Raw genomic sequence first — 15,296 nt, forward strand, 5'->3', positions numbered from 1 at the left:
CACGAGCCGGCCGCATGGAACTGCTTGAGATCAACAGCGTAAAGGAGGGGGAAGGTGGGTGTGGGCCGCATATAAAACGGCCGCATCCGGATGACGGTGCCAATAGCCGAGGCAGGCTTGGGACAGAGAGGAGGCAGGAGTTCCTTAGCACTCTACTAAGCTATTACTCCTTTTATTTCGAGAAGACAAAGGAGGAAAACTTTTGTTTTTTTTAAAAAATTGCCTTTTCAGTTTTGTCCCCTTAAAATATTTCTGGGCATAAAAAGCTAAGCTTTTCGGAACTCAGCCCACTTTGACCCTTTTGCCTGAGAATACTAATAACACTTGGATCACCATGGTGATGTTCAAGAAGATCAAGACCTTCGAAGTGGCCTTCAGTGAGCCTGACAAAGTCCACAGCAGCGGGGACAAGGTGGCTGGCCGTGTCGTGGTGGAGGTGGCCGAAGTCACCCGGGTCACCCGGGTCAGAGTTCTGGCTTGCGGGGTGGCCAAGGTCCTGTGGATCAAAGGGCCCCAGCAGTGCAAGCAGGAGATGGAATACCTTCGCTATGAAGATGTCCTCACCCTGGACGACCATCCAGCTGGTAAGCATCATGGTTTTTTTGGGGGGGGGGCAGGGTGTCTCTGTATGTTTTGTGTCTCCGCTTTTGCAAAAGAATTGAAAGCCTTTCCTGGAATTTTGAGGAGCCCAACAAGTGGGTAGCTTTTGCAGCCTGGTCCTATGCATGGGGACTTGACTGTAGGGTAAGGAGACTTAGGATGGCACCTTTGGCTTTACATAGGAACATCGGAGGCAGTCTTATATAGAGTCATACCAATGATTCCTCTAGCTCAGTTTCTCTGCATGGACGGGCAGCGGTGTCTTTCCAAGTTCTCAGGCAGGGGTCTCTTCCAGCCTTTCTTTGAGATGCTAATGGGGCTTGAACTTGGGACACTTCTGTTTGCAAAGCTAATGAGTTGGTTGGAATGGTGTCCTCTTCAGTGGCGTATATATACTTGGCTCTAAATACTTGGTCCAGTTCTGCTTTTTCTTGTTTAAACTGGCTTTTGGGGCATATATTTTTTTTTGTACTGGGTACAGCATCTTCCTGTGTTTTCTGGGCTCTCTGTCTAGGTATGGAAACCTAGCGCAGGCTCAGAATGGGATGGGAATGGAACTCTACCCCATTTAAAGACTGGCTTTCAAAACTTGCATCCCAGCCCTATGTGTGTTTACTTGGAATTAAGTCCCCATGAGCTTGATGGGGCTTGATTACCAAGTACGGTAAGCCCTTCTAAGATTGCAGCCTTGCAGGTCTGAGATGCAAGCAAAAGATTAGCATCAGATAGGCGCCAGCAGAGAAGAGAGAGATAATTTTCAGGCTTGGGAATAACCTAAAGCAGAGAACTACTAGGGACTTGAACAAAAGGGTCCGGGGTGATGGGTCACCTCTGAATAAAGGGCCAGCGGCAACTTCAAATCATTGTAGTTCCCTTGCTAAGCAAACTTCCGAGAGTACAGTATGTCCCAGCAACAGTTGGCGCAGCAGGGAACTGGCCAGTTGGGACTTCTGGCAGTGGATGTATTAATAGGTAGTGATTGCCTAGCAGTACGGGGAGTCCCTCTCCCTGGGAGAGGGGTATAGTCGTCACTTTGGCTGAAGATCAGAGCAAGTGAGGAGAGCCAGGAAGATGTGAAATTCTTTAGACAGTTGGCTTCTGTAACTTGGACGTTTTGGTTTGTAATTGGACAGATGCACAGATAGGAAAGGAGACTGAATTTTTTTTTAACGGTTGAAACCTTAATTGCATGTGTGAGCAGCTAGTATTAAGGATGAGAAAAGCAGCGGTTCTTGAAATGCTGACTTGTTGGTAAAACAGAACATGGGGGTTCCTTAGGCACCACTCAAGTTTAAATCTCTTACCTGCTTAATTTTTTGAAAGTGCACTGACATTGATAAAAAACACCTTGCATTATTAGTCATCTTAAAATACTTAAAATATTTTCTCTGTAAGCCTAACACCTTTTTCTCTTTCTGTGGTGTCTTCCTAGATGCAGATGGTTCTGTGATTCTGAGACCAGGAAACACCTACGAGTACAAGTTTGGATTTGAGCTACCTCAGGGGTAGGTATTGGCCAGACATGGCCACTGATACATTAGTATTAAAATACAGGATTTATCACCGCTTGCCTGCCTTTCCTGTGTCTAATGAGACATTTGTATTCTTTCAGGCCGCTTGGTACTACTTTCAAGGGCAAATATGGCTGCGTTGACTATTGGGTGAAGGCTTTCTTGGACCGTCCATCCTTCCCGACTCAAGATGTAAAGAAGCGCTTTGAGGTCATGGATCAAATTGACGTCAACACTCCAGACCTGATGGTAATTACCACTTGAGGTTGTCCTTTGATAGCTTTGGTCAGTTGTCAGTCATCAGCTTAGATAGATTTAGCGCCACAGCTAATCTGAAACAGGCCATCTTTCAGCATTTTTTAGTGAACTTTGCTTCAGAATTTGGAATTCTCTCTCTCCCAATTATTGTTCAGTTGGTTCAAAGTCTTCACAGAGACATGCATCTCTGTTCATCTTTAGCTTGAAATTAATAGTATGTGTCCAGTTGTCTCATTTACTATCTGTTGAAGCAACATACTTGTGAATAATTAGTTATAACTCAAGAGGTGATTGAAGGTCTGACAAGGTACCGAAGGCTGAACTCCTGAGACTATAGATAGTACATATGGACAGGAGCAATACTTTGGAAATTAGTCAGTGTTGTATGTATGTATGTATGTAACAATATCTTCTTGTTCATTTCTTTTCAGTCACCTGTAGCTGCCAAGAAGGAAAAGAAAGTGTCCTGTATGTTTATCCCTGATGGGCATGTGTCTGTTAGTGCCAGGATTGACCGCAAAGGATTCTGTGAAGGTGAGGCCTGGCTCTTTTCCTCTTCAGGAAACGGGAGTTGATGAGGAAGGGTGAAAAATTGGAATAAATGATGTAAATGGCTAGTAGTCAGACCTGTAACTGCTAGCTGTTCCTGGCAAGCCAAGCATAGTTCAAGGGCTGGAGATATAGGTGTGGTTTGGGGATTTAATGAGGAGCTTGGATGCAAGCAGGGAAAGTCATCATTGAAAAATGTGGCACCTAACTGATCTCAATGAAGATCTGCTCCAGTGGGCAAATTCTGTAGGTCTTCCACAACTAAGCTTCTTCTCCTTGTTGTTCTTACCAGGTGATGACATATGTATCAATGCCGACTTTGAGAACACCTGTTCCCGGATTGTGATGCCCAAGGCAGCCATTGTTGCTAAGCACACCTACCTGGCCAATGGGCAGACCAAGATCTTCTCCCAGAAGCTCTCATGCGTCCGAGGCAACCACATTGTCTCTGGCATGTCTGAATCATGGCGTGGCAAGACCCTCCGGGTCAAGAAGATCAAACCGTCCATTCTAGGCTGCAACATCCTGCGTGTGGAGTACTTCTTGCAGGTGAGGGGCTTAGAAAGGCAACCCTCCCCTACCCCCACCCCAAATCTTCCTTGTTCTTGGCTTCTGTTGAGGGCTTACAGAATCCCTACTGAATTCAAGCACTGAGGTCATATTCAGGGGTGAATTCTGGGAACTGCATAGCCCCAGAATCTTTTTTGAATTCTAGGCTGTCACCTGAAATGTTTTAAAAAGGCATTTCCTACATCATTATCAAAACTGGCTAAGATACCTCCGGGCTTAAGACTTCCAAGGGAGATACATCCCAGTATGCTTAAGCCCTGACAACTTTAAGGACAGGACATTTGATCTGGATTAAAGAGCTTCACTGCAAGGTGGCTGACCTCTTTAATTCCCAGCAAGCCAAGACAGAAAACACCATACTTCTGAAATATTCTGTCTGAGAGAGCTTGCATTTAATGGCAGCTGCTTTCAAGCCCTGAAACATATCCCTGTAGGCATGGAGTAGCCCTCCTTTCCCCACAGACTATTATCTCTCTCAAGAAGGCACCGCATTACATCTCACCACATATTTTCCTGTTGTTGTTTTTTTGCAGATCTATGTCAGTGTCCCAGGCTCCAAGAAGATCATCCTGGAGTTGCCACTCGTCATTGGCAGCAAGTCTTCTGGCATTGGCAGCCGCAGCTCTAGCATGGCCAGCCAGACCAGTTCCGAGATGAGCTGGGTGGACCTCAACATCCCAGATGCCCCAGAAGGTGAGCTGAGCTTCCCTGCTGCCTTTTTGTTATTGAAAACGTAGCCTTCAGAGTTAAGGTTGGCCTCTGGAAGGACACAATTGCAGGGGTTGGAGGTCTTTAGAAAGTGGGTGGTAAGAAGCAGCCTTGTCACTCAGTTTGAACCTGGGAAGAGCTAGGATTTCTAAATTCCATCAAGTATCTGTTGCTGCAAACACATTACACCAGAAGTATTTGATAGATTTAGGAAAGAGTGGACTGACGTGTATCTGTTTCTTTTCCAATATAGCACCTCCATGCTACCTGGACATTGTCCCTGAAGACCACCGCCTGGAGAGTCCCACCACCCCTCTCTTAGATGAGCTTGACAACTCCTTTGACAGCCCCATCTTCATGTATGCTCCAGAGTTCAAGTTCATGCCACCGCCTACCTACACAGAGGTGAGACATCCGACTCTTGTCACACAATAAAATGTGACTGCAGCACAGACCAATAAACACTGCTTGCAAGTGGTAGGAATAAAACCAGGGCGAAGAGATGGGGGTGTGGGGTTCACTGAAGAGCAGCCATGCAAAGCAAGCTTTGTGAATATCATTGTGGCTTAAGTAGGTTCTATTCCAAACTTCAGCTTTTGCACTCTACATGAAGGGGAATGGATTCAGTTGCAAAGCCTTAAAATTTATTTCATTTCTATGGGATCATTCTGCCAAGTCCCCCAAGGTGGTCTTGCAATTAAAAATAGTAATGCAAATAAATAGTACAGAATATTTGCAAGCTGACTTCTGGAGCTGATAGACCTTCATCTTACACACACCCTCTGTTCTTCCCTCTTTTCCAGGTGGATCCTTGCACTATCAACAACAATGTCCAGTGAGCACCAATCAAAGGACATATTTATGCAGTTGTCTTTTATCCAGCTTTTTCTGGACTTTTAACAATTGCACCCAGAGATTATGCACCGGGCAGAAATTCCCTGATGAAAAGGGAAGGAAGACCTCATGGTGTCAGCACATCTCGTGGAAGACTTGTCGGCAAGGAGCTGAATTGAATGGCTATCTTTATGCCTTTGTGTACTTGCCACAGGCCAAGAGAAGCTATGTGGGTCAGTGGTGGACCCAGGCCTCGGCTCTCCCCTATAGCCAGGTGCTGAAGTGAAACTTTCAAGATGGGACTGTAGGGTAGGGCAGGCATTTCTGAATGAGGGGAGGTGAAAGGCCAACAACAGATCAACAGTTTGGAAGAAATACTACTGAATGACAACCAACGACCATTTGTATCTGTTCAAAATTGTTTTGAATGTGGTGATTTAGATACATGAGGTTGTATGTCTGAAGTTTTTTCAATAGGACAAGCAAGCTTTTGGTAGTTTGTTTCTTACAGGTTTTTTTGAGTAAAAGTTCTTTTCTCAGGTTTTAAAACCTAACACCCTGATCTTTGGGACACTTGGAAAAAAGTGTGGAGAGAGTTTCTAGATGGACAGTGGTAGGTTGGTAGGTGTTGCTGCAGATGCTGGATGGGATTGGGGGTTTCTCTCAGTAGCATTAAGTGAAGGAATGAGGTGAGAATAGAAAAGTATAGCAGGTGCTGTTAAGTGTTAGGTTGTAATAAACACTCCATCCAAAGGGGCAAAAAAAAAAGCCCCAGGGAGAATAACTCCCAACTTCTTATGAAGCAATAATTTTGTGTTCTTTTGTGTTTGCCTATCGAGCAAATCAAACACTGTTTAGAAGTCTAGCTTTCTAAAACAGTCTCAAGTGTTGTTGTAATGGACTTTTGTGGCACTTAATTTCTGTGGTTTTTGTTCTGTTTTTGTCTAATTCTATGTTCTCCTTAGTAGGTAAACAAGCAAACATTGTATAAGGGAGAAAAATCACTATATGCCTATTTTTTTCTTATCTTGAATCTTTAGTGTTGTGTGACTATAAACCAATGTTGATAATTTGGGGTATGGGGCAAGTTGTTGGCAGCCTTGAATGATGCAAGGGCAGGATCTGAGGCTCTGGTGGGGGGGGCAGCACTTTCCCCCACCATCTTCTTGAGAGGTTTCTCATGCATTCCCTTGCTTCCTTGGTTATCAAAAGCCCAGCAAAATCTAAAGACAAATCTCTATATATTTTGTTGAATGGTGCCAAACAGCTTTGTACTTTCCCACAAAGCTGACACAAGCAGAATAAAATCGGGCATGGCTTTAGATTTGTGTGAAATCAAATAAGGAAGCATATCTATTTCTGGGCTGCTCTTCTTCACCCCCCGCCCTTATATTTTTCAGCAAATAACTTGGTTTATTCCCCACTGATGGAAAAATGCACTTTCTTTAAACAGTTTTTGAAAAACAGCACTGCATATCTAAAGTGTTAATTGATCCCAGATTTTGTCACTCCAAATATGTTGTCACAAGATACTATATAAGTGACAGTTGGACATAAATTTGGGTGTACTGATTTGTTTTCCTATTGTGTATTTTGTTGCTCCGTTTTGCTTTATTTTGTACTGGTTTGAAAATTTAATTATATTTTGTACTACTGCAGTTCTGCAGAATCCCCCTTTTGGGGTCATGTTTCTAATAAATGTTCAAAAATTGAAATGCCAGTGTCTTCGCTTTATCTGATTAGGTGTTCTGGAGGGAGGGTAGGTGGCGGGGTGGTAGTGGTTAGTTTCTCACTACATCCTCAAATTCTGCATGTGACCATGCAATTGTAAGTGGGTTTGCATTAACTTAATTTGCACAATACACATGGTGAACTGGATATAACAGGATCGTAAGAAGGGAAATCTTTAAATTCATGTGAATGAAACCAAAAACCCATCTTCATAGAACTGGAAGGGAACACAGAAGCATCATCTAGTCCAACCCCATCAGCAGGAATTGCAGCTGATGGCATATAAAGAAATGGGTTTTCTAATGCTAATGGGAGCCTGTGTTGTAGGAATTCAAATTCCCACCTTGCCATGATGCTCAAGGGGTGATGATGTTGGGATACTTGGTTTAACTTAACTCAAGATGCTTGTGGCAATAAAAGAGGTATTCATATATTCTGCCCTCAGCTCCCTAGACTGAGGTGGTAGACTAATGTAACAAAAGTACCAAACAATAATATAAAAGACTATTTCAAATGGACTCAGGGCCCTGTTAAATCCAAAATACGGGAAAGGCACTTCACTCACAGGAGCTTGTAATTCTAGTCTTCCTGCTGGATGTTTTTGTGTGAGACCCACTGAACTTGCCTAATGGGAAGATTTAAAAAATATATATCGAGCAACTAATTTGGAGACTCTTGTTGGGGCAATGCACCTACCTATCAGCTGCATTAAATCTCAAAAACTTGCAAAAATGTAGCCAGTTCCATTTGTGCCTCTTGCTTCTCGGGTGTGTAGGTTGCAAATCGGCACTTTGTTTCCCTTTGGCCAATCAGTATAGCAGCAAGAAATGGGGATGAGAGGACCTCTGAGAGAACTTGAAGCCTAATGCTGCTAACTTAACCATTGCTGGGAGCACCTGAGGTCTTATTGATACCCTAGAGGAGGTGATTGGCATGGATGTGTTTAGGACACTGGCAGAGATGTGAAAGCCAATGGCCAATGCACTTGCTTTGTGGGGGATCCTTTAGGAAGCAGAACAGAAATCGCCACAACTTTGATAAAACCTGCTGTTGAGCTGAGCGATGGAAGTTGTCAAGACCACTGATCCATTTAACCCAGCTCTGCCTCTTCTGACTTTGCATCAGTGAGCTTTCTGCCTGGGTAAGGTAAAGGTAAAGGGACCATTAGGTCCAGTTGTGGCCGACTCTGGGGTTGCGGCGCTCATCTTGCTTTATTGGCCGAGGGAGCCGGCGTACAGCTTCCGGGTCATGTGGCCAGCATGACTAAGCCGCTTCTAGCGAACCAAAGCAGCACACAGAAACACCATTTACCTTCCCGCTGGAGTGGTACCTATTTATCTACTTGCACTGTGACGTGCTTTCAAACTGCTAGGTTGGCAGGAGCTGGGACCAAGCAACAGGCGCTCACCCCATTGCGGGGATTCGAACCACCTTTTTCAAAACTCAGAACCATCTGCACATTCAGCTATGCCCCCCACCCTGCTCCCATACATACTCAGATCTTGGGTGCCCTCTCTGAGAGAGTTTCAGAGGGTGGCAACGAGGGACAGGGCCTTTTCAGTGGTGGCCTCTCCATAGACTGCTCTCCCAAGCCAGGCCTGCCAGGTGCCAACATGAACACTCTTTTGGTGCGAAGTTTAGATGTACCTCTTCTCCCAGGCTTTTGAATGATTCTGACGATCTTTCTTATTGCTGTTTCTATGTTGTGCATTTTCGGGACGGTATTGTTTGAATCGTTAAACTTGGTGGCCGGTTTGTTTTAATTACATGTGTTGCCTAGAGACATTATAATGAACATCCCAGCAAGCCTGCTTGGCGCCAGCACTGAACGTCCTCGTGACTCCAGGTAAAACCCTTTTATCTTCTCCCAGGGCAGCATGTGACTAGTTCTCATGAATGTTCTGCTATTTACCAAAGAAAATGTTTCCTACTGCTAATGTTTTTTCTGGGTCTTTTTCTGGATCATTTGGCTCCTAATTTTTTTGTTAGTTTCTTAATTTTTATTTTTTATTTTTTTGGCAGTAAGTAACAACAGCAACCTTTTAAAATTTATTTTTATTTCCACAGTGGGAACAGGATGTTGAATTAGATGGGCCATTGGCCTGAATCAGCAAGCTCTTCTTATGTTCTTAAGGCTGGTCAGCACACCGTATGACAGTGGTTTCCCCCAAGATCTCAGGCAGGAGACTTTGCTAGACTTTGCTTGGAGATACCAGGAATACTAGGAAAGGAACCTGGGACCTTTTGTGAGCTTAGCAACTATTTTGCCACTGAGCTACAGCCCTTTCCCCCTGGAAACCCACCAATGTTGGCAGACACACTCCTTTTTGTCCTTTTTGTCTCTGTGTTCATTCCATTTTTATACCTACGCCCCCATTTATATACATTTATTTATACCGTTAGCATGTTTACACAGGAATGCAGGAATGCATAAAGATGAAATAGATGAGAACTACGATAAATTAAAATCAGCATATGCCTATACACCATCATTTTACTTACAGTTTCAAAATTGAAAAAAGGCTAATTTATCCACAAATATTTACTTGTAATTTCTTATGATATGTTAATTTGATCTTTATCATAATTGACCATATTCCCCACCCCCCAATCCATTAAAAATGGATTGGTTTGAATGTTTAATACATGCACAGGCAGACATACACTATTTTCATGAACAGCAAACAATCACACAGGTTTAGCCATTTTGGAACCTAGCAAGGACATTTTCAAGTTTAACAGAACTCATCTTCATGAAAGGAGCTTTTGAAGAGTTCTGTGAAAGCTGAAAGCTCACATCCTTCAATGCGAACCTTAACCAGCCCAGCGAAAGATGCTGTTTCTTCAATTAATATATTTTATCTCTTCTCCTTTGGAAGCAATGTCAGCATCTGCCATTAACAGCTTCACTCAGAGGAGTCAATAAAGTTAAAAGGGTACATAAAAATGGAGAAAAAACTTATCTCTGCTTGGCTCAGCCTGGCAACCGTGTTAAATGGGCAAGCCGCCAGCCATGGTGGTAAGGGAAACACAAACAAGCATAATCACAAAGGTGCCCCAGATAAGGTAGATGAAATCTTGTAATCAGAACAGAGGGCAGTGGCCTACAATTAAATTGCCCTAAGAGAGGTCTGGCAGTGTTTGTTCTAATGGCTTGTGAGAGATGGGGCTGGGTAGGAGGAGGCTGAAGCATGCATACGTGAGATAAAGATGACTGCATGTCATGTAGAGTCTTATCTGTCTCTCATTGCCCCGTCTGTGCATGGAGCAGCGGGGCAGCTGAGGTTTCATAAAGCCTTCTGCTTCCAAACAGTCCAGACTCTGAAAATTCCACGAAATGGGCTCCTTTGCTGCTCAGCACATTACAACAGGACAGCAGTGCTCCTTTGCAGACACTGCAGCCGACGCACTAATGTTTGGAAAGCTCTGAGTTTGGAAAGCACACAGTTTGGAAAGCTCTGAGTTAGACAATAAAACACAAACACTGGTCAGTAGGCAAGCAAAATGGAGTGAGGAATCTCCGCCCACTTGCAAAAAAATTGATCCCAAGCAAAACCCGTCTCACGTTGCTGGGCGGGAAAAGTGCCTCTGAATTTGTGCAAAGGCTCCTTTTCCCTCACTGCTTGAGGGCATCTTTCATAGCTCAGGCTGCAGGATCTGCTGAGAGCCGCCCAGGGTCCTGACCTCACCTGTATTGCTCTACCTGAGTGGAAGAGGCGCCAGCTGTTGCTCCTGCTTCTCCCATGACCCCAGACCCCAGCAGGATGGGGCAACAACTGCTGTGCAGTTACAGAGCTGCTCTGTGAATTGCGGGCTCCACTTCTGCCTTCTCCCACTCCTCTGCCCCTGACATGAGAGGTCCTGGCCAGGTATCTGAAAAGACCACCCAGAGAACTCATTGATCTAACCTCCTTCCACCTCATCTTGATGCTTCATAAAAAGAATTGAGATTTAGGTGTGCAATAATCTTTTTTTTTGGGGGGGGGGGCTTTACTGAAGTGAATCAAACAAATAGACACAGCAAAAAATAACAGAAACAACAACAAAAACAGGAAAGCATATACGGAAGAGACAAATGATTTTTTTAGGAAAGCCAAGTTTCACCTTGCACTGTGGAGAGGGAGCCTGATCCACCTTGCCTGCTCCGTCTTGCTTTCAACATATTTCCGTGATATTTCCTTTTTCAAATATGTAGAAATATTTGTTAATCCTCAACAATATTCTGCTGTGCTCATGTTCCATGCTTGCCCTGAGGATGCTGTGCAAGGCTTTTCTTTCAATACCTTCTCTCTCTTTTTTTCTTATTTCCCTCCTGTCATTTTGTCCTGGTCTTTATAATTTTAAAACTTCAGTAAAAATTATATGAAAAGCAAAGAAACCAAAATTGCAACCAGGGTGCGAAAGTGCAGCTGGTGGGCGCTCTTGCCAGCATCTCAAAGAGCAGGAGAAGAGACTTTGGGCCAAGAGAAGATGGTAACCTTTGTACAACATGCTTTGGAGAGAGGACTCTGCCAAAGGGCTTATCCGACACCACTGCTGAAATAAGCCAACCCTTCTTGACCCCCCTTCAGCCTAGCAGGACAGGTGGGAAAGGACCAACAGGCCAACCAGGGTAAAGTTGAGAGGGAGGGAGGAGGTGGAGGGTAGGCTGGGGAGAGAGGGAGAATATAAGGTTGATCTAAGGGTCACCCTTAACTTGCCATGCAGACAGCTGCCAGTCAGTGGTTGCCTCTGCAAAGATTGCTTGGGCAGAGCAATCTGAGTCCAGCAGGGCTGGATGAAGTTACAGACCTAGCAGCAAATCCTGATACGCTCCTCAGAAGTGCTTTTTAAAAAAATGAAATAGGCTTGGGGGCTCAAGTCCGCTTAGCAGCCATTCTTGGGAGCACCCCGATTCCAGATTTTTGTGTTCATGGGTGAAGAGTCTGCAGACAAATGATGGTAATTGTTAAGAGATCAGAAGGATATATTCCAGTTGTTCCCAAAATGTGTGGTATTGCCCTCCTGAGGGGATTACCCGGGGGGGGGGAGGGCGCTTAGAGGCAAGGGGGTGGCAGAGGGGCACTGGAGACATTGATGACTCTCTGGCTTTGAAAAGCGAGTTCCTCTCCTCAGCTATGTTGAATTAAACTACATCGTTTTCATTGCATTTTGAATAAACGTGCAACTAATTGTTAGTGTTTTGAATTTCGTCGTGCTTTCATGTTCCTTAGTGGGTTGTGCAAACTGCTGTTCTGAATGATGCTTTTCACAGGGCAAGGGGCACTGAGGATGAGTTCATGGAACCAAGGGGACGGTGGCCAGAAAAACTGGGAACCACTGATAATAATCTGTAATTGGAGAGCTGGAAAACGTGTGGAAAAGAGGATCAGGATGGTCGCGGTGGGGGTGGGGGGTGAGAGCACCTTTCCTAGGAGGAAAGCTAAAATCAGGGATAAAACAGATGGTCTTGGACTCCATCTCCCCCCTGACCTCTGGCCTTGCTGGTGAAGTCCATTTTGAAGGCCTATCACATAGAGACAACAGAAGAGCATGGGACGTGTTATGTAAAGGAGCCTACAGGTACTGACATCTGTTAGAAGTGATACAACCTCTGTCAAAACTCCCAGATTGCTTTGCCCACCAGACCATGCAAGGCAATTCCTCTGAACTCCATGCCCAGCAACCAGAGCTAGCCATATTGTATATCAGTCTAAATAGCAGGGTTCTCTGCCAACACCAAGTAAGTCTTAAATAAGCAGCCCTGATAAAATTACATAAGATCCATGTCTGTGGCCAGTATCTCTAGAGCATTGTGCCCCAACCTGTGCCCTCCTCCAGATGTTTTGGACCACAACTCTCATCAGCTCCAGTCAGCACTCGCTGAGGACTAAACATCTGGAGGGAACCAGGTTGGGGAGTAGGGCTGCTCTAAAGTACTAGCTGCAGATATTAAGTAGTGTCCTTGCACATGTGATGAATGCACAGAATTCGCTTTGCTGAGGATTTCAGAATGTCTTTTTTCTTTAAGGACCCCAAATCTTAATTTTAAAATTGCTGGGATTGTTTCGTTTTGGGCAGTTGAAAGTTAGTTAAAGATGAATTGCACATACTTACTATGGAAATATACCGGTATTTTGTTAAGTTTCTCACATTGGGACCTGTTCTTTCCCCCCGTTTTCATTTACAAAACTCTGTACTCTGATAGTAGGCTTAAAAGCAGCCCCAGCCAGCACAGTGTTGGTGTTGGTGTTGTTGTTGTAAGAAAATAATTTCTTACATTTATATCCAGGGCTTTTGTTCAGCCAGAACTCTCCGGAACTCAGTCACGGCACCTCTCAGGTGAGCACCATTATAAGAGAACAAGAGAGGCGTTCATGGTGAGCACCTCTTTTTCTAGAAAAAAACACATTGTTTATATCTCACTGTTTTCTCTGAAATGCTTGCAGAAAGGGAATGCGCATAACAGATTGCCATTGAATTGGCTACTCACTGTCTCGCACTGGAGCTACCTGCAAATCACAGCCTCTGAAAATCCTTATTTTTCTTTGCATTTATATGCCATAGAGCAAAGTTTAACAGCTGGCCTCCCTTTCCTGCAGCCAGTGAAAATTTCAAGTTCAGGAAATCTCAAGGTCAGACACCCTGAGGCATTTATGGTCCAGGAGAACGGTTACGACTTTCATGTGACTCTCTCTTACCCTTGATGACCGAAATAAAAGTATTGCAAACAAAGGATGGTTGAGAAATTAACAGAATTTCCTAGTAAAAGACCGTTCTCAAAATGCATTCATTAATGGTAACCTCCTCCTCCTTCCTGCCCTCTCCAGTCTGCTTCTCACACCAAGGCAAAAGCATTATGGCAAGCGAGGGCTCCTTTGTGCATGTGCAGAGTGTCTTTCCTACAAGGAGATGAATAGGGCACAACAGTCCTGCTCTGGGATACCGGGAATGTAAATCAACTGCTGCTCTGGCTTCAAAGCCCATATACTCCCAAACACATTTTCTGAGCCATGAGGCATGAGGACTAGAAACTTGGAGACCTTGTACTGCCTCATCATAATCCTGGATTTGTAGGGAATGTGGGAGAAGAAGGCAGGAGAGAAGGCAGAAGATAGAGTGACACAGAGGGCAACGGTGATTTTAAACAACAGCGGATATTTTAATAAAGCTGGGGTGGAAGGACACAGAGGAAAATGTTAGTTTTAAACAACAGCGGATCTCTGAGTAAAGAGGAAGGGAAGACACAGAAGTAGGGAGGAAACATCGACATGGAGGGTGAAAGCAGGAGTGCTGCAGACGAGAACAGAGAAGTAGAATCAACAGTAGGGTTGGGACGGAAAAAAGCCAGCTTAGGAGTTGTATGGGGTGGGAAGGGGAAGCTTCAAGGGGGTTAATGCAGGGGTTGGCAAGGAGAGTGGAGAGGGTCAGAGCCCCTAGGATGTGTGTGTGTGTGTGTGTGTGTGTGTGTGTGTGTGTGTGTGTGTGTACTAGATTATCAGGAAGCTGTTTTCTATGTCCAACACCATAATATTCTTGCACTCTTGCAGAATCACATCATCTATATAGTTTCAGGAAAAGCCAACTACCTTATAACTCAGCTGTGAATAGACCACGGGTCCATCTTCCAGGTGAACTCAGTGGGGCCCCCTCTTTTTTTAAATAGCTTACCTGGTGATTTAATAGGTAAAGGTAAAGGGACCCCTGACCATTAGGTCCAGTTGTGACCGACTCTGGGGTTGCGGCGCTCATCTCGCCTTACTGGCTGAGGGAGCCAGTGTACAGCTTCTGGGTCATGTGGCCAGCATGACTAAGCCGCTTCTGGAGAAACAGAGCAGCGCACGGAAACGCCGTTTACCTTCCCGCCGGAGCGGTACCTATTTATCTACTTGCACTTTGATGTGCTTTCGAACTTCTAGGTTGGCAGGAGGAGGGACCGAGCAACAGGAGCTCACCCCGTCGTGGGGATTCGAACCGCCGACCTTCTGATCGGCAAGTCCTAGGCTCTATGGTTTAACCCACAGCTTCACCTGCATCCCTTGGTGATTTCATACCTCCCTCCCAAAAAAAGGTTCACGAGGCAAGCCAGGAGGAGTATGTTGGTTCTCCCCTCCCCAGCCAGACTCAGAGTGGATATTTTTGAAGCTTGATCACTCAGCACACAGAAGCCTCTCACAATCCAGTGGCGGCTGTTTACACATACCAGCTGTCTGGGAGGGGGGGGGGTTAATTTATACACAGGCACGGATATGTATCCAGATATCTTTCCTGGAAGTTGTTTACCACCCTGGAGGCATTAGGGAGATCTGGGGAGGACACGAACCCACCACCCTACAAGGAGATGGAGTTGAGAGCTCCCTGCCTAACTGGGGACTGAAAGCGAGGAAGAAATAGCCGTGGTGGTGAAGGGGCATGGCAAGATCCTGGCTTGTTGCTGTAGCAATGGAAGGTCAGCGAAGGGCTTGGCTTGACTTTGGGCCTGTCAATGCAGATCCCACCTCAGCAGTCATAGCAAAGAGTATGTATCCGAGCCCAAAGGAGGCAAAACTCGCTCAT

The 15,296-nt window shown here is 45.0% G+C and overlaps 1 protein-coding gene and 1 long non-coding RNA gene across 2 annotated transcripts; one reads left to right on the forward strand and one right to left on the reverse strand.

Moving 5' to 3' along the window:
* Positions 1-111: 111 nt before the first annotated feature.
* Positions 112-6,745, forward strand: TXNIP (thioredoxin interacting protein). Its single transcript, XM_081175465.1, has 8 exons — positions 112-584; positions 2,033-2,105; positions 2,213-2,360; positions 2,801-2,903; positions 3,211-3,467; positions 4,022-4,181; positions 4,450-4,601; positions 5,000-6,745. Exons 1-8 carry the CDS (start codon positions 335-337, stop codon positions 5,033-5,035), a joined length of 1,179 nt encoding a protein of 392 aa, XP_081031591.1. The 5' UTR covers positions 112-334; the 3' UTR covers positions 5,036-6,745.
* A 3,451-nt stretch (positions 6,746-10,196) lies between these two features.
* Positions 10,197-11,381, reverse strand: LOC308576278. Its single transcript, XR_014003163.1, has 3 exons — positions 10,866-11,381; positions 10,465-10,634; positions 10,197-10,219 (listed from the first exon to the last, which is right to left on the reverse strand). It is a non-coding gene; the product is annotated as an uncharacterized lncRNA (long non-coding RNA).
* Positions 11,382-15,296: the final 3,915 nt, after the last annotated feature.

Source organism: Podarcis bocagei (assembly GCF_964188305.1).
Source record: "Podarcis bocagei genome assembly, chromosome: 16".
NCBI lineage: Eukaryota > Metazoa > Chordata > Lepidosauria > Squamata > Lacertidae > Podarcis > Podarcis bocagei.